We start from the raw sequence: 24,850 nt of genomic DNA on the forward strand, positions 1-24,850 counted from the left end.
TTTCTGCCTTTCTCTCCCACTCTACAAAACAGTGGTTGATTTGGCTCATCTCTTGGGGACTGTGAGAGTTAATATTTGCAATGCTCTCTAAAAGACTGCCAAGTATTTAATCTGCAATATTCCTGTTTACTATGCTTGCTGTATGGAGCCTGCCACTATTTCACCGATTTGCATGTTTGTCTGAACAAGGTCAGTCTCATTAGTTTACATTGTCAGATGGAGCATGGGAGGAAGATCCTCAAGATCTGATTGCTGAGGCAAGTGCTCAGAGAGCAGCTTAGCTTGTAAGTATTTAAAGGTCACAGAAAATAACTCTGTTTATCTGTGAGCTGCTGCAGGAGCCCATAATTGCAGCTGGGAACAGGAAGAGCAAAGCAACTCAAAAGTTTAATGTAAACAGGCAGAGAACAAGAAGGTGTTTGGTTTTTAAGTTGTGGGGCTGGCTGCCCTTCATTACCCCACAGATGCCTTTCCCTGATATGGGACCAGATGCCTCAGGGTGGAAACAAGAGGGGTCGTACGGCAGCAGCAAAGGACCTTGGGTTTCTTACCCGACAGACAAAGCACTCAGGGTGCCACAGGGTGTTCAAGGCAGAGATGTAGTTTTCCAGGATAGCCCGGGCACAGCCTCCACACTTGGGAGCAAACATATCAAAGTAGTCCTTGCGGCAGTAGGCTTTGCCATCCTTCTCATGAAATCCTGTCAAAGGAGAGGAGAGGCAAAGGGATCAGCTCCCCATCTTCACCTGCAGCCACACAAGCTGTGCAGGGTAACCTGCATGGGTAGGATCATCCTTCCCCCTGGTAACACACACAGAAGCTATAGCTGTTCCTTGTTCTGTTCCCTTCCCATCCCATCCCAGGCACGTTCTTCCTTCCCGGGAAGAAGCCATGATTACTGGCAGCATCCTTCCCCCATAAACAGCTCCCTTGGAACTCCAGTGGTTCCCCTGTGATGCCTCAGGCTGTCCCTCCAGCAGCAGCTCTGCCTTACGCCCTTGTCTGTAGTTCAGGGGGGAGACTGTTTTCCCCCTGCATAAACCAGCAATACCTTCAGGTCCGAAGAAAGCTCCACATTGGGCACAGAAAAAGTGTTCAGGGTGCCATGTCCTGTCCAAAGCCGTCACCACTTTCTGTTCAGAAGAAAACACAAAGTGCAGGTCATGTAAATGATGGCTTCAGCTTGGAGGTGAGTAAGGGGGGGCTGGAGGGAGGGGAGAACACATGAATGTTGGTGCTGACAAGAGCAAGCATTAAAATAGACTGTCCTTTAGAGAGCAGAGTCAATTCACCCCTGCCTCTGGCTCATTCGGACTTTCCCACTGCACACTTTTTTTTACCCTAAAAGGATCTTGGGCACTGCTTCCTCCCTTACACAGGGCCCCACCCAATCCTCAGGACCAGCCCTGGTGCCTGTTACCACAGGCTACCAACAACAAAAGCTGAGGAATCATTACCAGAATGATGGAGCAATGTGGAGTTCTGAAGGAACTTCAGCAAAGATAAGAGGGACTAACTCCACTGACTAGTGTAAGAACTTGACTGTGCCAAGTTGTTTCCCTTTCAAAGCAAAGACAAAACAAATACAGAAATTCCTGAACAAAATCTTCCACCCAGGACACATGGGTGAAGTGGAATTTTAACACCTAGGCCTGCAGCAACTTGCCAGCACCATGATTCCTCCAAGGAACTCACATCAAGGATGGGCCCATTGCAGTAGTAGCAGCGTGGAGAGAAGAGGTTGTGATAGTCCTTCTCGCAGTAGGGCTGCCCATCCCGCTCAAAGAAGTTCCGAGACCCGATCTCCTCCTGGCAGTGGGTGCAGACAAAGTGCTCAGGGTGCCAGGTTTTCCCCATGGCTGTAACTACCTGTTGGGAAGACAAATTATGGAGAACAACTCTATCTCTTCCTCCCCTAGACCCCATGACAAGATACCAGCTGGAGGTCAGCAAGAATGACAAGTTCTACTACTCAAGTGAGCCCTGGACTGGGGTAGCATGAAAACTGAATTACCTATCATCTCAGGAAAGGGCAGTCCCTCAGGGGCAGGGTAGAGGTCACTGGAGGAGCTTACAGCGTACCTAGCCAGTGGATAAATAGAGTACTTCAGTTTCTCCAGCATCTCCAGTCTCTTCAGACTCACGAAACAGCCCTCCCCATTACTGCCAGCTGCAGTCCAAGGTTCAGCAATGAGGCAGCACCTTCAACTCACCTGCCCAGCAATAGGCTTCTTGCAGGCTCCACAGACACCTTTGGCAACTGTAGCTACACCCAGTTTATTCAGGTCAGACTGAAGACTTCCCAGCATGGTATCCAGCTGACTGCCAGGCTTGGTGGCTGTGGATGGAGGAGAGCTGCTCCCGGCTTTTCCCTGTGCCATGAACTGCAGGTAAGAGAAAACAAATACTGTAAGGTAAATGCTGCTGTGCTTATCAGGTAATTTCCTGCTGTTGCTGCCAGTGGCTCCTCTGCAGAGACAGACAGGAGTCAGCTACGCTCTCTGAAGAAGCTGGTGAGAGCCAGGATCAAGTACACACATGTATTCTGCCCATGCAGAGACATGCAGAGAAGCTGGGATATGTAACAGCAGAGCTGCGAACTGAGGATTTGATTTTCCTTCACTGCGCACACAGCAGAAGTCATCAGCACATCCCAGGCACTCAGTACAGTGCTCTCTAAGCCTCTGGCAAAAATCTCCCTTTACCTCATCAGTTCTTGGCCTGCTGACAAAGCAGACACCATCCAGAGGGCCCCTCCTCCTTGACCTCTCTCCATTCCTATGCTCTTGCTCTCAGTTGTCTCTCCTCTCTAATAGAGATGCTCTTCTCTCACTCACCTCACCTCCCCTTTCAGCTAGAAAATCTTCTCCCTTTGCACCAACTTCTGCACATCTGTTTTCCAAGTCTCTCTCTCTCTCACTCTCAGGTGGTTCTCATCCCATGCCTGAGCTAAGCAACTGGAAGCAGGAAGGAAGTAACTCCCTCCCAGTTGCCTGCTGTTTACCTACAGTGCATCCCCAGCAGACAGGGCTGCCACATGTATTGTCAGAGCTGGAAATGCACCAGTGGGGGAAGGGGATTTGGATACTTGTCTCGGAGGCCATTTCTGAAACTCACACCACCACAGCACACATGGTGTGAAAAGGCTTCCTAGAGGAGCGGAGAAATGCTTTACTGAGGTTCATAACTTATAAACAAAGTGTATGTTTTCCTCGGCCATCACAGCCCCTCTGCAGACAAACCCCAGCAAGGAATTAAGAGGTTATTTTAGCTGACTTCGCACTGCCATAGCTACTGTCAGGTTTAGGGACACATGAAGAAGTAGGGTTTGCAGCAAGTGAAAGGGTAAATTAAAACAGACAAAATCTATGCCTGTGAACAACCCACCAGCCTGCTGCCAGCATAGCCAACGGAGCAGGGACACACTGAAGTGCTCCAAGCCTTGGCAGACTCTGCCCTTCCAGCCACAGGAGGAGCTCTACTCCCTGTCCTGCAGCTGCTTGTCCTTGCAGTCAACCAGTTTACTCAATGACAAATCCTGGTTTCTGCTCGTTTGTATAAAAATTCTCATGACATACATGAATTTAGCTGCTTTTACACACACATCCACACACTCCCCAGTCTTGCCTCACATGCAGCATGACTCTCAACGGAGCCTAACACGCAGCTTTTTTCCTCCTCTCTCCTCCCATAACTTGCAACCTCTCCTAGTCCAGCAGCACAGAGCAGCCCCATCACACCCCAGTGTCCTCAGCTTAAAACAAACCCTTCACCACACAGCAGACATTTGCTACCAAAAGCTGTTACAGTGACTGTTTCCAAAGCACACACACAACTGCAAGGAGACTCTCACAGAGGGAGACAACAGGTTTTTGGAGACAAAGCCTGTCCAGAGCCCCAGGATAAAGCCCAGGCTTCCTGCATGGTGCAGCAGGAGGAAAAGGGCTGCACTCTGTGGAAAGAATCACAGCTTCTCTTGCTCTAGCCAGGGGTTATGGCCATGCAGGGCAGGCACACATGCCACATACAAGTGATAAATACCATCCAGGGAGAAAGGAGATAGGATGAATTCAGTATGTAGCAACAGAGCACTTCACCCTTGTAGTGACCTGTAGGGACCACACACTCCTGCCAGTCACGTCTGACCCCAGAGCAGGCACAAATACCTGTGCACACCTCAATTTCTAGCTGGCCTGGCCATCCAGCCTTCTTGAGAGCTCACAAATGAGCCCCCACCTGAAAGAGGTTTGTTTCCACCTCCTGCAGGTTAACGCCTGCTGTTTGCAGGGGACACTCAGCACAGCATCCACATAAACTTATCATGCAAAGGCCCTTCAAATTCCCACCCTTCACCCATGAGATCTGCCATCACTCAAGTTCAGAGAAGGGCTCTATGAGTAGCAAACCATGCAATACAGGATATTATCCACATTAATGGTGCTGGGAGCTCCAGGAGCAGATCCCAGCACACTCATCAACCAGAAGAGCACACACCATGCTAAGGAAACAGAAGGGGGATCCTGCCTTGTCAGGGCCTGGGGGGCCCGGGGGTGCAGGAGCAGCCAACAGACTGGCACTGTGGACAAGGGGAGGAGCAGAGGCCACCTGAAAAGTACAACAGATCAAGATGCAGAGGTATTTCCTTGCTCACTGCTTGAGAGCTGCCTGTACACTAACACTGGACTGCACATATACATTAAGACTTCCCGGCACCCTGGAGCTACAGCCCTTCCCTGGCAGGAGATGCAGAACTCAGCTCTTGACCATGCCATTTCCTCCCCCAAATCCACTCGTACTGTGGACACCTGTCTAAAAGGGCAAACACACGAAGGACGGCTGAGCTGCTCCTTCCAGTATGGATGTTCTGCCATCTTTTACTCCCCCCACTTCAGAGAGATTACGGCAGGGAAAGCTGCAGGCTGTGTTTCAGAGTTACCTTCTTAATCTCAGAGGGCAGTAAGAGCCCCTGCTGCACAAAGTGACTGTCAGGACACACAGGACCCACATATCCCAGCAAGTTATTGCACAGACATGTACTGTGTACAGCTGGGATTAGATACTGTCCATAAGTCCTCTCTCCCATCCAGCAGTTCATACCAGGCTTTACCTCAACACTGTATCTACTGAGCTCTCAAATTACACGCAGTAGTTGGATTGGAAAATACTACTAAAAACACAGAAGCCTGCCTGCACTTCTGGGAAGAAAGCTTCATCTTCAGTCTGACAGCCAACAGAGACAACTGTCTTGCTGCTAGGAGTCCAGGTCTGGGGAGAACAGGAATGTTTGGGATCTTCATTAGGAGGGGTGCCCACAATGGAAACCACATGATAACCATTATCAGAAGCTTCCCACTGGAAGAGAGGCCGGGGAGCCAAGCTGAAGAAAGAGGAAGAGACTGGACTAGGAGCTGGGGTAGATGACACATGGGAAGGCTGAGGTGGGAGTGAGAGAATAGGTGCAGGGCCAGAGACAGGAAAAGGAGCAGTGTTAGCAGGGACTATCTTTGCAGTTTCTTTGAAAGGCTGGAGCTGGGAAGAGGCTGGAACAGAGATCGTCCTCCTGGGGAGGAGTGGGGATTCTGGAGGAAAAACCACCTAGAAAGACACGGAGGAAGAAGAAAGGTGAATAAATCCAGAGAGGAACCAACAAGCACTTCCTTTAACAGGAAGGCTGGCTGCTACCAGTATGTTATCTGAGGGGAAAAAGCAGCAAGAAAGAGAACTAGAAAAGGTGCTGCTCTGTGTAGCTCAAGGAAGAGCACCATCTTATTCATCCCCAGAAAGCCTGTACAGGTACAGCACTGGGTAAAACAAAGTACGTCTCCATGTCAGGCTTCCCAGTGTGGTTTTAGAAATAGTCCCCACATGGACATCTGAGATGTGATAGCAGCAGACTGCATCAACAAACACCATCAGCAGCTCCCTCAGATCCCACTCCAATTCTTAAACACCCAAAACTAGGACCCTGTGCTGCTTTCCTTCTCAGGCCAGACAAGGATGAATAGAAAGAGTTAGTTCTTCATTCCGTGTTGTTTAGGATGCTCAGAAACTCAATCTGCACCTCCACACAATGCTGCCTGGACAGAGGGACATGCTGGAATTCCCCAGCACGAGTGACCCTGCTTTCTACCTTCTCTACTTGCTGTTCACCACTCTGCTCTTCCCCCCGGGGCCTGGCAGTGACAATGACCCCCTCTGTCAGCCAAGCATCCTGGCTTTGCCATTCTTCCTGCTCCTGGTTATCGATGCCCAGTCTGTCCTGAAGCTCTTCAATCAAGCCATCTTGGGACTCAGTCTTGTGGAATATGGCAGGACCTAGTTTACGCCTTGGAGAGAGGTCTCGAGACATTGGATGCACATTCGAAGTCTCTTTTGTCCTCTTGATTAAAGATTTAATCTAAATGACAAAGGCAATAGTATCAGCAGACAAGAGCAATGTCATAGCAAGCCCCAAGATACAACAGCACAAACTCAAAGACATTAGTGACAACTGTGAGCAGGAAAAGTGAGGTCATTTATTCCACAATGACAAATTTCCTCTTGGCACAGCCCAGAACAGTGACTCAGTGCAAGGAAAAGCCCCATAAGGATAATCACAGCAGCCAAAAATAACTGTCTAGAAAAGGAAGAGAAAGATTAACCAGCAGGAAGCCAAGATAAGAGGTGCAGCATGAGCACTCCACTGACCATTACAGAAACCTCAGCATCACAAGAGCACAGAGCTGCCTCTCTGTGTTTGCCCTTGACAGGCACAAGGCTCTTGGTCAGAGATGTCTGGTGCACAAAGTGTACTTACAGCACGGGAAGGAACAATAACAGCTTCAGCAATGAAACCTAAAAAGGTAAGTAGAGCAGAGGAGCTGCCATCCCCATCAGTGGCATGAAACAGCCCTTTCAGCTTCCTGGAGGTCTCTGTGGACTGAGCCTTACCCCAGTTAGGGAATAAAGTCCATTTCACAAGGACAACCCTACAAACTGCCATGTTCTGTGCTGCTGAACTACATGCAGGAGAGACCACAAGATAAAGCCGGGGGTTCTGAAGCCCTGTGACATGCAGCTGTCATTGACACCACTCAGAGCTCATGCTGTTAGTGGAAGTGAGCCAGGCACGCTCACTGCACACACACACAGTTAGTGTACTGGCAGTACAGTCCTGGCTAGGACTCGCCCTACTCCTACATTCACTCAGTGCCTGCCTGGCCTGATGCAGAAATCCTCTCAATGGGTGGTTTGGAGACACATGGCAGATCCCATTCAGCTTTCCCAAAGCTTTCAGGAGATTCCGGAGTGACTGCAGAGCTTCTGAACTGCTCATTTTCCTGGTCTCCTCTGGCCTTGTTCATGTTATCAATGCCTGCCTTCCTAGGAGTTCTGTCTCTGCCCTGCCTCTTCTTGCCCAGATCAGGATTGGTTTCATGTAGCACTTCAGCTTTTAGCTCCTGTCCTTGCTCCACTACAAAGCCCAACTGGTTTTTAGTGTCGGGGAAGACATCCCACCAATCCAGGGCAACAACAGAAGGTTCATTAACAGAATCCAAAACGACATTCTTTGCATGCACCTCTGGCACATGTGTAGGCAGTGCAAGGGCCCCCAGCTCATCTAAAGCTGTTTTCACACTTCTGCCCTGGGAGGAAAGAGCTGAGTTGTCCCTGAGTGCTCCCTGCTGATGCAGCTCTTTGGGTACCTGCCCCTTCAAAGCATTTGAAATGGGTACACTTGAGATTTTGAGGTCAGTTCTCTGCTCCTTCTCTGTCTCTGCCAAGTCATACCCTAAGCCCCATGCCTCCACATTAGCAGATCTACAGAGAAGCTCCACACTGGAAGCTGGCACAGCCTGGGAAGTACTTCTGGAAGAGTCAGGCTTTCTGCTCAGGTGAACTAAGCTTGCAGAGGTCACCTGCTCCCCACGAGTAGCATAACCAGAGGAGCTCCGTGGTGGGGGCACAGGGACAGTTTGTGCTAAACCGGGCACAGGTGGAGGGGCAGCAGGATGCCCCGACGAAGGCAGAACTGCAGTCTCACTGCCTTCCTCAATGCAGGGGTCTGCTGAGGGGACAGATGTTGGCGCTGTTGAGTTCCCACTGTGACTTGCAGAAGGGTGTTTGGAATGGGACAGCACTGTTAAACTGTGGTGAGTGTTGCTGGAGTCTGCGTTTGCTGAACAGGGAACCGGTTCTAGGGAAGATTCAGAAATCAGAGACATAGTGGAACTAGTCTGAAAAAAAAGAGATAGAAGGAATAAGGAGAGGAAAAGATAAAGACAGAGATAAGGAGAAGAAAAAAAAGCAAAGAATTAAGCATTACAATAATCATGACTTCCAAATCAAAAAGCCATGTTGACCCAAAGCCTTACTTCCAAGAGTAAGGAAGAGAAATGGGACACCAAAGTGCAGAACCAGTATGACATTGTACCGATCTTCATGAGTTCTACAGCCACTAGGATCCTTTTCCTGTGCCCTTCTCCTCAGTGACAGCTCAGTGTTCACTTGCAGCTGTGATGGGGGCATGACACAGCCACTGCCACTGCTGGGAAGCCAGCTCCAAACCCAGGAATGTCTCGACTGTGAATAAAGGTCACAATAACTTACTCACAAGCCAGACATGTAGATTCTATATTCCAAAGCTGAAAAAATTCAATCATGGAATAGAACAAAGCATGACATTTTCTTCTTGATACACTAATAAAATGCTCCAGTTGGCTAAGTTCATGGCAGCGAAAACAAAGCTTCAGGGCATTCATAGCAAGAGCAGATGACATGGGCTTTGCTCTATTCACATCACTAATCTCACCTTGGAAGTGACACATACTGAATCTATACAAGTCTGCCAGTCATTCCATGCCCTTGTGAGCATTGCTTAGGTGGCAGATTAGCCTCTTCCTCTTAGGCAAAAGACTGCACATTGATACTGTAATAGAATCAGTATTAATTTTGATCCCAAAAAAAATCTAAAAAGAGCAACTAATACAGAGGTTTTGGGTTTCCTTGACTTACAGGATCTTTTGAAAACAAAAGCTTATGGGTCTTTCTTTCCCCACTTCCAGTAGTTCCTGACTAAACTCTAGGAGACAAAGTGGTACTACTCGTTTTTCTCAAAAAGGAAGAATCATAACAGCAACTTGGACAAGCTCACACAGCAGGTCAACCTAAGACCAAGACTGGGCCTTCTCAGTTTTAAAAATGCATCCACAAAGGATCTCCAAATCCAAGAGCTATCAAGACCTGCTCTGACTCTTAGTCATATTTTCCAGAGAAGGCTAAAGAAGTCAGATGCTTACGCTATAAGGTGGAGGGGCACATAACTTCCTAAGTCTCATGTATGCTATCTCAGTCTCTACTCACCTTTCTGAGATACTTATAATGAAAAAAATGATGTAATTAACCAGAACATGCACAAAACCTGTCAGTAAATGGAAGAATCATAACCTTCAGATGACCTGAGCTCCTGCCATGCTGAGGGGCCAGGAGCTGGCACACATGCACACCATTTGCAAAGTCACACCAGTAGTGCTACAAGAAGACTGTGCTCAGAAAGGAAAGAGCAATAGGAGACCAAATTTCATTAGATTGCTCTTCCCCTCAAGTAGCACAGCCAGGCCCATAGTCATAGCAGAAAGGAAAATGACTAGCAAGTATATTAAAATGAGGGAATTTCCCAATAGTGCCCTCGCCCGGTATTTTGCCTAAGCTGGGTACACCTGTGAAAGTAACCTGGTTTGATGCTGTGCTTCACACTTGGTTTCCAGACTTCCTAAAATGAAGTCAGTCATTTTCAAGGCAAGAGTAACATTTTGCTCAAACATCAGTATTTTCAATATATTGAAACCATACTAATTCCAAAATAAGAGCAATGGGCGAGCACCCAGCCGTAACAGAACAGTTAACTACAAGCATCCAGCTATGCAGTAAGCAGGCATCACATTACACAGAAATGGCAGAGGGTAAAAAAACAAGTGCATTAAGTAATCTCAGTGGCCGCTGACTGATGAGCCAGATAACCAAAATCAAATGGATTCTGTAAGCAAAAAGAAGGGGCAACAAATTAAAGTGAGCAAAAGATGATAAAAGGGTAATATATCAGCACCTTTTACTCTGGGGTATAAGGCAAATAAAGCACCAGTGCCTCCACTCCTCCCATCGCGATCTACTGCAACTTCTACCAACTCCAACTAATTACACAGCGTATTTGGTTTTGGTTTTTTATCCTATTTCCTGTAGTCACACACAGGTCCGGTACCTGAACAGCAGCCTTTCATCTTCCTCCTTTGCAAGGACTCCCCTTCTCTCCCTTGTATTCTGACACTGGTACAGATTAGAATACATTTTTACAGACAAGTTAACACCACCAGCTGGCACAAACAGAAGAGGTATAACCAAACAAAAAGGACTAAAGGGAAAATGAAGCAACCTGGAGGACAGGAATAAATGAAAGTAACGTAAAAACACTCAAAGACATCATTAACAAAAGGAAAACGATCACAGAAGCTATGTTCCTTGCGCTCCAGGAAGAATGTTTGGGCACAGATGAGCTCAATGCCTCACAAAAATACCAATGCTGTGCTTAATAAAGCCCAAATCTTAAAATATTGCCGGATTTCAATTTGTTCTCTGAAGTCAACTGAAAATTAAGCCAGAAAGGCAGGTGGTGTATTAGTCACAGCAGCTCATCTCTGTCACTCAGGTTTTACTGGAGAGTCTAAAGCTTTTTCTCAAGAGTGCAAAGTACTGGAACACCGACACTTAAAAATGTCTCCTCCTTGGATCTTGCCAGAAAAACCTGTGCTGGGCAAGGTCATTCTCAGTTGCCAAGAGCACACCTAAGAGCAAAGGCTGGGCCACACCCTGAGCTTGTTTCCTGATAAAAGCAGCAGGGGCACAAGGCCACAGTACTCAGCTTCCACAGCACATGGAAGGAGCAGGGCAGGGAATGCCAGCAGCACAAGTGGGAACTCCCTCCAGCTTCACAACACTGCAGTGTTTCAACCAGGCTGAACAAAGCTTGTGGCTATCCTGCACTCCACCCTAGGACCTCAGAAGGAGAAAAAAGGCAACACTAAGGTGTCAGTATTTGCAATTGATTAAACACACACTACAGTAAGTCTAGGGAAAACACTGAGTAATTCCCAGATTCCACCAAATTAGGTGCATGTGCCAGGAATGGCAGACTGAATTCCATTCCAGCAAGCACAAGCCAAGTGAAGCTTCTCAAGAATGTGTGTGCTCAGTGCTGGGTTCTGAGCTTACACACTTGTCATAACTCTGGGTATTGTACTGACCTCCATGGGACCCACCAGGCACAGAAAGAACAGCAAACAATAAAGCTGTCACTGAATGTCCTGTACCTCTCCTCACAAAGCATTGCTCAGCTCTGGCTGCCCCACCTAACATCATCTAGGAGGGGATGGAGTTCAGCACAGACAAGAAACCTCAAGCATCAAGCAGAATTTTTCATATGAGGATAAAACAGAGAGCTAGGAACTGACTTCAGATTAGAAAGTAGATACGTATGCAAGAAAGGCAAACAAAGATTATCTAGTATATTTGCTTTCTCCATCTCTCTCAGAACAAATCCAAGTCAACAGATCAGTAAGACTATAAGCAAAGCAGCTGAAAGTAGAGTGAGAAAATATTTTTCATTTTGCTATGACTATGGGTAAATGAAGTCTCATGAAAACAACTTCCACACTTCATCATCTAGCGCAGGAATGGTAACATATCCACATGAATAAAGAAAAAGTTATTCAAGTACGTATGACAAGACTGATTAGTATTTGCTATCCTTTGCCCCCACAAGAAGCTCAAACTTTAATCCCATTTTGAGGCGAATAAGAGATTTTGTTTTAAGATAAAACCTTTGAAATCTCCTTCGGTCTGATGCAAAGGCTTCAGTGCCCACACCACATGCCTGGAATATCCATCCTCCTCAGGGAAAGCATATCAGGGTAGAAACACACTCCAGAGAGGAGAGTCATCCTACAGAGCAGAAGGGCCTGGTCTCTGTCAGTAAGCAGAGTGGTGCCCCATGCCCCTCTCCTTCTCATTAAGTTGTAGCATAGCAAAATAATTCACTCTGTACTGAGCAGTAACAAAGCTCATGATCTTTAGCAAACAGACGAACTGCAGAATTGAAGGAAAAACAGATCCCAGAACTGCCTTACCCTGCGCCAGTGATGAGAATTTATAGCAGTCAAGGACACCTACAGCACCACTCAGAAAGCACAAATACACCACGAGAAGTTTATCAGAGCAAATGTGAGAGGTAAAGGAGGCATTCTGGAGATCACCCAAGGTCAGCAAATGTGGCTAACAGGCAAGAGAGACTGTGGTGGGTAGGGACAAGATGAAGCATTAAGCTGTCATGACAGGGTACCTTAAAGTCAGAGAGAGATGCCATCAGCTCATCCAGCTCTCGTGTAGCTGAAGAAGCAGAAATACGGGCCTGCTGCTGACTGGCGGTGACGCGCTGGGGGCTGCTTACCTCGCCCTGGCTCACAGTGATCGCAGGCCTGGCCGGGGAAAAAAATAAAATAAAAATTTTTAGAAGAGTGTGTTTAAGCCTGGGAGGGCACTCCTAGACTGGAAGTCCCACTGTTCCAAGTAAGCAGAGCATGAAGAGTTTCATCAGCACAGCCCAACCTGGCCCAGCTTCCCCAACACATGCAGACTCTGCCTCAAGTATGCACACACATCCCATCTGGTAAGAAACAGATGATGCCCAAACATTCATTTTGTCAGACGAGTGTTTGTCGTCAGCTGTAAATCTGAGCTTGAACAGTCCACCTCTTATGCATGACTTAGGCATTTTTTCATCCAGAAGTAGATTAAAAAGCACCAGCATCTTCATGCACCTGCCTGACTTCTGACCCTTTACACAAAGCCCATCTTCCATCCGTCACTCTCCTGCAGTAGCTGCCCCTACACTACAGTCACCAGTCCCACAGGAACCCATCCCATCCCACCCCACCCAAGCCTGCAACCACTAAAACATTACTCACACTGGACTTGGCACAGAGCTCTCCAGCTCATCTAGCAGGCTCTCCACACTGGGACGCACATCTTCAATCCCTCGTGCACCATTTCGCTTTGGCTTTTCTTTTGTTGCGGGTGCAGCCTTCCCTCCCCCAGAGCTGCTACTCTCTGGGACAACATAGTGAGGGCCAGCCACACTGGGCAGTGATGGGCTTCTGCCAGCCTCATCTGAAGAAACGGGAGCAGAAAACAGCCATTCAGAGCCCCATTCCACAAACACACACACATGCTAATCACAGGCAGTAACAAAAAATTGTCCAGAAATCTTGTGGAACATCCATCTTCGAGGATATTAAAAACTTAACAGTGCAAGGGCCTGAGCAACCTATCCTAACTTCAAAACTTTAGTTAGAGGCAGTTTTGAAGTTGGCCTTGCTTTGAGCAGGGTCTTGCAGCTCAGACCTCAAGTGATCCCAGTCACACTAAATGAATCTTTGATTAAGGGCTGGAGGAGTCTTCCTCACTAAGGATGTTGGAAAGAAAAAGCAAGCTACTATTGAGAATCAAACTATCCACTCATACCAAATGTCTTCCTATTCCTTACCTGCTGTGAAGCCACTGGCAGGAGTATGTTGAACAGCATTCAGTTCCAGAAGGAGTCTGTCCAGTTCTGAGAGGTTGCTGCCCAGAGAGGAGCTGGTCATTGTGGGAGATGGTTCTGCAGACTTCTGCTTGTTTGGGAAACTGAAGATAAAAGGGAAATGTGAAACTTCTGCATCAAGATACAGCAGAAGGATGGAGGGAACCTCACATTAGGTTCCCAAAGTTTACACATATGCTGTGCTCTTTTCAGGCTGATGCTTTTAGCTCTGGGGGGAAAGAAGACATCAGCTTTGTGACATGACTAAACACAGCCACTGCTGCTTTTGTAAATTACAAAAATAGCACTGATGGACAGGGCCTCTGATTTTAGGACTACGTGCTGCCCAGCCCTGTAGGAAAGAGTTAACTGTCTGCAGATCCAAAATGCACAGAACAGCAGCAGAACCATTAGCTCACATATGGGAAAATGACTTGTTTCTGCTGACACCACAGCAACCTCACCCTCCCTGAGCGAGGGAATGCAGGGCTAGCACAGACTGGAGAGAGAGGCAAAGTGCAAACCTCAGATTATCAGCAGAAACTCTGAAGCAATAGGTTATGTGATAGCCTCTTGCAACACTCAAGGTCTCCCCAAGTCCTCACACCTTTAATTTGAGTAACTCTATTCAATTTATAAGAAGGTAACTTGATATTATTTTCTATTGTGTTAAATACACATGCATGTATAAAGCACTGGCTGTAATTACTGCTAGTCTTATATGGGTGATAACATTTACCACACAGAATTGCCAACTGTTTCAAAGCAGAACTTCACATCAATGCAGTGATTTTTATAGCAGTTGCACTGTAGTAACAGTCTTTCCATTGTCAGTGGCAGGAACACTTTTTTTCTCCTGGTTTTACAAGTGAAGAAAAAACTTCTAATGCTGTAGAAGTTCTTATTTTATCAAAAAGACACTTTCCAAATCCAAAATGGGAACTTCTGCCTTGTGCACAGGACCACATTATGCTCAAAAAGTTAGTATCTAGCAGGCTTAAGGTCTCTGACACCAGCAACACCAGTGACAATTATGAATTCCATAAGGGAAGTTATCCTTCTCTCCAGACTGAAAAACAAAATCCACAACTGCAACCTGAGGAGAACATACTTCACACCAAACCAACACACCAGCTGCAATTCACACCAGAACTGAGCCATGCCAGACCCTTGTTCAAGAGGACTTATGGCTGTAATTACCTTCATTTCATACTAATTGCATGCAGTCATCTGAAAAAATTGCAATTACTGTCTCCATTGGACCATCTCTGGCTAGGCTGCCCAGAGAGGAGCTGAGCTCTATCCAGAATTAGTTCTGCTTAGAAGCAACTTCCTGCTCAGCAGAAGGAGCTGGCATAGTTAGATTATGACTCCAAAGAAACACCAGTCTCCAAAGTGTAAAAAGGTGCCCAGGATGAACTTCTGACAGCCTCTGCATCACTCATCCCTATGTCAGCAGAAAAGTCTGTCTCCTCCAACCTCTCAGAGTGAGAACAGATGCCTTTTCAAGTGTAAACTTGTTATCTATCAATCACCTACTGAGATGGAGGTTTTAAGAAGTTTGAATTTACCTGAAAACTCGAGTCTCTGCACATCCCTCCAGGCCACAAGTACTGAGTTCCCACAGAAAAATAACCCAAAGGCCATCCACCTCCTAAAGAACTTTTGTGCTGTTTAACAGGGGAATGGATTTGTCACCTGTGTCTGGATCATATCCTTCACAAGACTGTCCAGATCCTGCTCTGTCTGACGGATCCTTAACCTCTGAGCAAGGTTCTTGATCCTTAACCGCTGAGCAAGCCAAGGGGCCAGGTCAACGTTTGAAGCGAGTATGAAAGTTACAGTGGCATGTTACAAAAGAGGCAATCAAAACTGACACAAAGCAATGTAACACACACGGGAAGCACTGTTCGTTTCCACTCACAGAAGGCAGCTTGAGCCTCAGCAGGCTCAAGTCGTGAGTCAGGCTTATCTCTTAAAAGGGACAAGATACCTGTAGACGTGCTCCTCCTCACTGGCACGGGGAGAAGGAGAGCTGAGCCCGTCTCTAGGAACTGAGGCACTGGAGCTTTTGGCACTAGAGCTGTATATAGGAGACTGGGACTGAGGCTGTGGAAACGAGACTTGTGTTGGAAACAGAAAATACAAAACAAATACGTACACTACTGCACTGCAAACCGACACATCAACAGGGCAGAACAAAGCCCAGCAGAAATAAAAAAAAGACCTGCTCTTTAGTCAAGCCGGTCTCTATCAGATGAGCTACACGAGCAACAACTTTTCTCCCCTTACTTCAGACCTGCCTGTGAGTCGCAGCTCTGTGCTGGAAACCCCCAGTCTGCTTTCCACAGGCTCAAGACAGATGACTAACACTAATCTCATCACACTACCATTTTGTCAGCACAATGACAATGGCTTCAAATTCTTTTCTGCCATTTGTTGCAACCAGTTAGTTCTAATAAAAGCTCCTACCTCCCCCCATTTCCCCACTCTGTTCATAGCCAAATCCATCTTTGCTTCTTTCTATTCCCTCCTCCTTACTTTCCGGAGAGATCCTGCACCCACAAAACAAGCACCCTCCCACCCGCACGCACCCACTTACCTGCTGGTGGCCGTATCTGGGTGTGTTGGGTTGCCACTGGTCTAAGGGGTCGATCACGGTGCCATTCAGGGCCTCGTTGGAAGGCGGTGGGGGCACCGGGGGTGGCACAGCAATCTCCTGGTATGTGTGGTTTCCAGTTGGGTAGGAGTAAGGAGTTTCCTCCGTGAGAAACACTGGTCGTTTGGAGATATGTGAGGTGGTGGATTCCAGGTCTGCCAGTAAGGCGTCTGCAGGAAAGCCAAAAAAAACCCCAACAAAATGGTAAAAGCCTGGACTACAGCTTTGTCTCTTTCTTCTCATTCAAGGCATCTGTATCAGAAGCTTTTTGGGAAGACTTTTCATCTAGGGTTATCTACCAAATGCCCTGAAAAACACTGCTGCTGTCCAGGAATGAACGAGTTAACCAAACTTCTACTACAAAGAAAACACCAGGATGTAACAAAGCAGCCAGAAAAGCTGTGTCAGTCTCAGATTTTTGCCTTAACTGGAAAACCACCCAACAACAGGAACCCGTAGTCTCATTGCACCCTGCAGAACTGCAACCTAGGCAAGCCTGTCCAGAGATCTACTCCAACAGGATATTGACACAGACTAATTACAGGCCCCACATCATCACAGAGTCATTTACTGTGGCCGCAGGCACTGCTTTCTGCAGGAAACAAGATCTCAGGAGGTGTTTTCTCCAGAGTCCAAGGTCGTGGAAGAAGCATGAAACATTCAGATCAGTCCATCAGTGCAGCAGGAGAATACGTTTCAGTTTTCTTAACAAAAAGCCCTCTCAGTACAGCATACAAACAGTTAACAAGTTTCCCGAGGCTGCCAGGTAAATGCCATTTCTTCTCCTGGAAACAATTCTTAACTAGCTGGGTGGAGACCGCTCACAAATTCCTGAAGAAAAGGAAAACTTCCACCAGCTAGAAACGCTGTCACTCATGCCAGGCAGAGCACCTACGTCACACAGTTAGCACTTCTCAAAAATCTTGAAGTCCCCTCAGAAGTGAGGCATAAAAAGGCATTCCCAGCTTTCTGGATTTCTCCCTGCAAATGTATCCTCTGCCCATTCCCAACCCTGCACTCCTCTGTGATGACTCAAAGGCAAATCCTGACCTGTTGGACCTTCCACTCCATGAGCCCACCCTGCAGAGCCCAATGCAGTCCCTATGGGGGGAACTCCAGTGAGCGCCTGCAGGTCTGTGCTGCGCTCACTTTCCAAAGAAAGCCTCCCTGGCCACGTGCCCAGCTTTCCACCGGGGCAGCAGCATCAGTGCACACCTCTGCAAGGCAGAGAGAGGAGTCAGCTCACTGGGGACATCTGTGCTCTCCGTGGAACAGCATCAGGACATACCTGGCAGGTCCCTTTGGAGATGTGGAATGCCACCAGAAAACAGTAATGCACCTTCAGCAGAATTAGGAGGGGACACTCTGTGAACCCCCCTGGATCTCCCTTCCCCCTAAGCAGACTCAGCTGTCCTCAGAGAGTCTCAGCAGGTCCCTTTGCCTGCACACAGCAGGTACTTGACACTCAGATTTGGGGCACAAGGGCTCAGCCTGAGCATGACCATCCTGCAGTGTCCCCCGGGTCACAAGGAGCTGGAGCTGTCTGGTGGTACCAGAATAGCAACTGAGCAACTGCTCGCACTAATGGCTGCCCACCCACAGCTCCCCAGGCAGCACCTGCCAGCCCCGAGCCACTTCCTGAGCACAGCACTCCACAGCAGCCAATGCACTAAGCAAACCTTCAAGAAAATGTATTAGAAGAGGACAGTACTATTGCATTACAAGATGAGGAAGGTGCCACTTTTATATTGACTCTTTTCAAAAAACCAAAGCATCACAAAAGAAAAAATAAGTGGTCCTGAACTCAGAGAGCAGAATACAGCCATTAGCAAATTAAATACTGTGTTAAATTATTTCTATACACCTTTCATTTAGTTAAAAAGATGCTCCAAACCATTAAAGTCACAGGATCTATCTTCCTAAAGGGACCAAAATATCCCAGAAACAGATTCTCTGAAGGGAGACAAGCATTCTGCAGCTGGGGAAAAATGAACTGAATCTTCTTTCTAAGGAAAAGCAAAAAAAAAAAAAAAAAAAAAAAAAAAGGTTAGATTCCAGAGTGAGAGGCACATACCTCCAGGAAACTGCCGATGAGCTGCAATTCCTACAGTCAGGCAGGTCCTACGACTGCAGATTTCAGGCACACAACCTCCCAGAGCAGTGCTTGCCGAGAAGGAGTGGTTTTTGCTTCTCCTCTCCAATGACAAAGGCAAATCAAACTCCACCAGGAAGTGAAAATCCCGTGAGGATGTTGGGCTCCTCCGGCCCTGCAGAGGGGACCCAAACCATTTTTCCACCCTCCACCTCCAGCCCTCAGTGCAGGACCGGCAGCTGTAACCATCTCGCCACATAAATTCCCCTGCTCGGCTCCTCTCTGTGCTGATGATCCATGGGATAGACACCCGCTGCCTTTTGCTAATGACACAGAGCGAGCTCGGCTACACGCACTGGTTTACTTCTACAAGTCTGCGGAAGAAGGGAGGTCTGGAAATACCAGGAGCACTGAGCCCCGTGGCTGTGAAGGAGTTAAGATTAATGATTAACTTCCCCCATATCCTCCCCCTTCCTGACTTGAGCAAACAGGCAGAGCCGAGGAACGAGAAGCGGAGGGAGGAGAAAAAGGCTAGAGAGGAATCAGTCGGTTACTCAAACTAAACTCCAACTTTACAACTGATACCGAAGCAGCTGCACGAAGGCACCACCCCAACCCGGCGGGACAGGAAAGGCGCTCACACACCGGTTTCCCGATGCCAAAGGACCTCTCCTTGTGCCTGCTCGCCCCCAAGTCCTACAAATCCGTGTCCTCCCCTCCCTGCGCCCCAGCCGCTCCAAGCTCACAGCCACGACAGACAGGGCTTCCCCATTCGCATCCCTCCCCGTTGCTGTTCCCGGATCCAATCCCATCAGCAACCACACTTCCCTGAAACTGATGAAATGGGATATTGCGCCTGTTTAAAGGGTCCAACACCAGCAGCAGAACGTCCCCGGCGAAGGCAGGGTGAGAGTGGCAGTGGCACTGTCCCACCTCACGGACATCACCCTGCCAGAGAGAAGCGACTCGCCAATCCACAGGCACGGGCTGCAGGTCACTCCCTTGGAGGTCACCCCAAGGAGTTCTGCAGTCCAGAGTGTGACTTGAGGCAATTATTCAAAACCCAACCAAAAAATTAACCAAAGGGATTAACATTTTGTTTTGCATGAAGCACTTCATCCCAAGAGGTCCCAAAGCACGGTGCATTCATTTAGGATTTGTGCAACTACCAGAAGACAATGTAAGATAAGAGATGAGGGGGAAGAAGGGAGATTTATTAATCGAAAAAGATGCATTGCTCTCTCTTTTACAAAAGGGCCCAGCATCTGTAACCTGATGAACTGTGACAGGGATGCTGTCCCTTGTGCAGTGCTGCACTTCTCATCACAGCTCTGAGTTCACTACAGTGGCCGCTCCTTAAATGGACTATTAAATGCTTAAATAGAAATATTAAAGTCTCGATCGATTTACTGGGTAATGAAGTGTTCCTGCCCAAGGTGACCCCTGAGGGACAGTGCTGCAGGAGGTGTGAATCAGCCAGTTAGTCCCCACAACCCGTAGGAAGCAGCTGACTGGGTCACCTCAAGGCAGTGAACTCGGGCCAGTGCCCACGGGCACCATCCATCAGAGGGCACCACCAACACCCTCACAGGGACAGAGCGACGAAACCCACGGCAGTGCCCAGCTTGGCAGTGCCTTCACCTCACCTGTTCAGCCCCGCAAGAGCCGAGAACCTGCCCCTGTTTTAGGCACACAAACTCGGCGGTGCCACGTGTGCTACACCTCCCCACCGAGACGCGCATCTTCACAGCAGCTACCGCCCAGTACTCCGGAAACAACCACACACACTGACCTCACCACAGCCTTACCGCTGCCCCAAATACCCTCTGGAACACTACAGACACAGCTCTAGGACGCAGAACCTCCCAAGGATAAAGACCACAAATTTAGTTATCTCTAGAGAATAGATTTAACCATTTTGTAGCAGTAAAGTAAACCACAGTTATAATGGACCTTCAACCAATTGCTCCTCTGCAGAATCACCCCTCTCTCCACTTTTCACCACTACAAAAAGCCACTAACACAACCCACAGACAAAATGTCAACTCACAGACATGTGCAAGGAGCAGAATCACTCCAGTTTCCAAAGATTCGGTAGGGCTCAGCTATGCATGGGCTGTGCATAGAGAAATCTGTATTTTCCACTCCATTAGCAGGGTGCTGCTCAGGAGGGTGCAAAAGGGATACCTGCTAAAACACCAACGTGGACACTCCTGCTTATCATGGCTACTCTGGAGCGATCACACAGCCAACAAAACCCTAACCTCGCTGTCCACTGCAGCACAGAGCACCTCAGCATGTACATGGCTGGTCCCCCACAGGCTCAGGTAACCTGGCCTGGCCCACCCACCTGGTAAAGCTGTGTAAAAACATGAAACAGAAGGACAGAGTCTTCCTCCCCTCCACTGGGCAGCCCAAAAATTACATATTCTATTGAAATCATATTCAGGCCTGAGGGCTACTCATATTGAAATCATATTCAGGCCTGAGGGCTACTCAAACCACATCCTCCCCAGTATGGGAGGACATTGGTGTTTGCATTCAGGTGGGTTTTCTACACAGGTTTTCCTGTGGAGGAGGGGCAGTAAAAGAATGATACCACATTTGACACCTTTACCATTATCAAGCACTCCGAGACACCTGGAGGTCCAGGGACATTAGTCTGCTCCTCTGTCCCTTTCCTCACTTTTGCCAAAAATCATTATTGACTATGAGGTCCTTGGGATTCTGGTCTACAAATCCCCCACACCACTCTGCACATATGTTAGATATGTATAAGGAGCCCTTTAATACCAACTGCATTGCTTCAAGGTAATTCCCAGCAAAAGCCAAAGCTCTGCTGGTCATTTCAACAGCTCAGGTCAAGAACTCTCAGGCTGACATCCAACGAATTGAACCACTCAGAAAGTATCCCTTCTACCACCAAAGTAGCAAGATGGAAGAGCGCGGCAAATCTTTAGGCTAAGCCTCATTTACCAGTTCAAGCTGCATTGAAAAGAGCAAGTTCTATACTGCACATTCCTGTGCTATCTCCCCAGCCCACACCTCTGTGGGCCGAGGAACAGCTCACACATTCCAAGGGGTTCAAGGCAGGCTCCTTCACCATCGCTTCGTGTCAGCACTCGCTGGCCTGCAGATGCAGCATCCTGCAGCAGGAACAGCGTCTGTGCAGCCAGGGGCACATTCTTCAGCTTCCCAAGAGGCCAGGTCTGTCTGACAAAGAGCAGTTAACACCAGCCTAGGGATTACAGCACTGCTCTGGTCTGGAACAGCAATGGGTAACACCGGGGCCCCTTCGTACTAATGCATACATCAACACCCCTTTCTAGCAATCTGAGCTGTACTCAGCCCCCTTAAATAGGTAGAGTGAAATTACTAAAAAGAAAAGTATATATAAATATATATTTAGAGGTATCTTCCCATGGATATCAAAGCATCAAAGTTTGTTCACTTCCCCTTTCCTGTGTATCTCAAAAATGCTCTTGGATTAAGGTGACACAGTGAAGCAGAACACATCATGGACTAGTTCTGGAAAAACTGTCATGACAAGACATCGACAAATTCACATTTGCCAACTTACATCAAGCAGCTTTTCAATGCTAATTTTTCCTCAAGCAGTAAATAATTTCCCACTATTCATAAGCAGTTTAGAATTTATCTTTTTCTTCCTTTTTTTAAAGTGAGGCAATTTAGAGAAATCTAAATTTGCTTTCCCCTGGAGAAAAGATTTCCATATGCAGTTCATCTCTCTCAACAACTGAGGATTATTAAGCTGTGCTGACACAGCAAATCACAGCATTATCAATATAGTGAGTAGATCAAAAGGATGGTGGTCAATTTTCTTCCACATCTCATCTACTGCTGGGGAGGAAATGGATGCATAACTGAAGCAAGATACTTCAAATGCCTCATATATCCGCCTTTCATTTTCAACAGCTAAAAGCCACATCTGCACATGTATCAAACCACACGTTGCCTATAGCTTGGCTTCTTGCATGGGACATCTGGAAATAGAGTAGCACTGGAGACAGGATTTCTCATCCAGCCACCACACAGAGCAAATGCATTCAGCCACAGAGTCCCATCTCCCCCAGCATCTCTGGTGCCACACATCCCTGACAGCCTAGACACAGAACACTAAGGAATGAGGATGAGGTGTCTGAGCACAAGCTACAGTACTTCCTCTACTGCAGCTGCACAGAACAGGCATCTTCACCTATCTGCACCCTATTTTCCCCCCTGCCTCTACTTACCGAAATAAATAGAACTGCTACAAGTTTTCCTAGTTTAGGGAGCAGAAGATTCCTAGAGGACTGGCAAATAGAAATAAAAATCAAGATACCCGTAAGGGCAGCCCTAAATGAGGACATGGACTTTACATGCTAATCCTATCTCACTCTGCGTAAGATGAATTGCAGACCTCTCATTTGTAGAATCACACACCATTCTCCAGCCCTTTTTTCTTAATACCTGCAAGATGCTGAACTCAAATCCTTGATTTTTGCTGTCCCCTAAGAGAATGAGGGGAAGTGAATTGCATCTCCAGAACCAAAGTTCGAGCTTGCAGCCTCATCTGAGCCACCTCTTTGCAAAATCCCTGAATGAAAACTTTTTAAATCTCATTAGGTTCAAATAAGTCTTCTTCCCCCCACCTCCAGGAGTAAATGCAGCTCCAGCTCACATATAGGGAGACAGCTCAAGGCAGAAACCCAATCCCTGGCACGACAGTTTTACATTGTGAGTAACTGCAGAGGAATGGGAAGCCTGGGTATATTTATCCTATTAAATAGCCTTTCAAAAGAAATATTTGCAGTGCTCTACAAGACCTGCATCAAGACAACTTGCTGGAGCTTTGCTGTAGGGACTTCTCATTGCCCTGGAGTTTGACAGCAGAATGTGTGGGGAGCCCCAAACACTGATGGCAGGAATTCCCATTTTGATTTTTCTCAGCAAAATGGAAGAGCCTTATCAGAAATAGGAAAATCATGAACAGGTAAAGGCAGGCACTGACTTCCAGGTAAAAGACATTTATTAACAGGTTCTTAAGGCATTATATTCTAATCAATGCTTTTAAATGCAAAAAGATCAGAGACTACAAAAGCAATAAAATACAAAGGCTACATTCAAAATGAGACCTTAAAAACTCGAAGTGCAATTAGAAGCTCTTAAAATCCTTAAGTTCTCCAGTTCACATATACAGAAAGCACGTAAAATAGCTTGGCTTACTGTGTAAAACATTTTGAGGAGATGACATTTAAAAGTTTTCCAAAATTTAACCAATATGTCAAGAAGGTGGTTAGAACACAGGACACATAAAAGTTCTCAGCTTTCTTGTGAAGCAGGGGCAGATTGTTATTTAAGATACACAAAAAATCAAGGCACAAAAGGTAGGTCATTTTCCAGACCTAACAACTGCTGGAGTATCAGTACAGAGCATCCACTGGGATTTTTACTTCATGTTGCCCAGATCTGCCTAAAGGAAGTTCAGATTGCATGGTCAGTAAAATCACTCAGCTCTTTCTTTGATGTACTGATGTTTAAAGCCTTGTGCTTTCTCATTATCAAGTCATGCCTTGTGTCACTGCTTAACAAAAAAATGTCCAAACTAATATCAGTATGTCGTATGGTAAATTACAGTAAAGACAATATCCATTAAAATTTTAAAGCTTCTCTGTACCTTCAGACCAAAACTGCCCCTTAAAATTAGCAAAACTTTGCATTTGTGGCACCGATTTACAAATTCACGTGGGTCCTCCTGAAAAGCTCAACAGCAAAGGCAGCCACCCAGCAGCAGTTATGCCTGGCTACCCCAGGCTGCAGAGACAAACTGAGCAGGTATTCATCCTGTGACAGACAGAACTGCTGTCAGAATCAGGTGGTGGCAGCCACCATGAATCCTTTCTGTGCCATAACCGGAGTACTGACAGCCAAACCAGTGAGCCTTGCCCAGTACAGCAGCCCATGCACCCAGCTCTTACCACTATCAGCAAATGTCTAAACAAAGACAAGACACTGCAATGTGAGATGTGGTCTCACATGAGCAGCTGCAGCAATGACTGTGACTTCCTTTCCCAACCATTGAGACCCAAGCTGGAGAGCTTATTCCAGAGCTTGTGGCCAACTCACTGGTCACAACTAACATGCACTACTACCACCCCAAGCCTGAAATTGTAGAAGAGTGTGCAAATACAGCCTGTGTAAAGCACTTTCAGGAACTGTTTATCAGTAACTACTCCCTGCACATTTGGGGATGAACTGCAAACCCCTGGAGTGCTCTGGCTGTAGTTCCAGCAGAGCTGACACCATCATGCAGTGCCAGTGTAAGGGAAGGGCCCAGGGCCCCTTCCCCAGCATGCAAACCCATGCTGTTCCTGGAACTTGCCCTGCTGATCACCAGACACATTCTAAACTAATTTAATTTACTAATTCAACAGAAGTTTGTTGAAGTGTTGGTTTGGTTTTTGCAGATGAACTCATTCGGTTTCTTGGA

General features: G+C 47.2%; 1 protein-coding gene across 5 annotated transcripts in view; it reads right to left on the minus strand.

Moving 5' to 3' along the window:
* Window positions 1-24,850, minus strand: part of PXN (paxillin) — a 46,249-nt gene that overhangs the window by 4,850 nt on the left and 16,549 nt on the right. For 2 of the 5 annotated variants that reach the window (XM_048322980.1, XM_048322981.1), the window contains exons 2-7: window positions 16,212-16,438; window positions 15,603-15,718; window positions 13,574-13,713; window positions 12,996-13,197; window positions 12,371-12,506; window positions 6,361-8,216 (exon numbers count right to left, since the gene is read on the minus strand). In XM_048322980.1, the coding sequence (XP_048178937.1) occupies window positions 7,182-8,216; window positions 12,371-12,506; window positions 12,996-13,197; window positions 13,574-13,713; window positions 15,603-15,718; window positions 16,212-16,438 (1,856 nt within the window). In that variant the 3' untranslated portion in view covers window positions 6,361-7,181. Of the gene's footprint in view, window positions 1-551; window positions 701-1,051; window positions 1,134-1,695; window positions 1,870-2,213; window positions 2,385-6,360; window positions 8,217-12,370; window positions 12,507-12,995; window positions 13,198-13,573; window positions 13,714-15,602; window positions 15,719-16,211; window positions 16,439-18,132; window positions 18,275-18,342; window positions 24,164-24,850 lie in introns of those variants that run through there. The other 3 variants (XM_048322979.1, XM_048322978.1, XM_048322982.1) reach the window with 3 other exon arrangements.

Source organism: Corvus hawaiiensis, chromosome 18 (genome assembly GCF_020740725.1).
Source record: "Corvus hawaiiensis isolate bCorHaw1 chromosome 18, bCorHaw1.pri.cur, whole genome shotgun sequence".
Taxonomy (NCBI): Eukaryota; Metazoa; Chordata; class Aves; order Passeriformes; family Corvidae; genus Corvus; species Corvus hawaiiensis.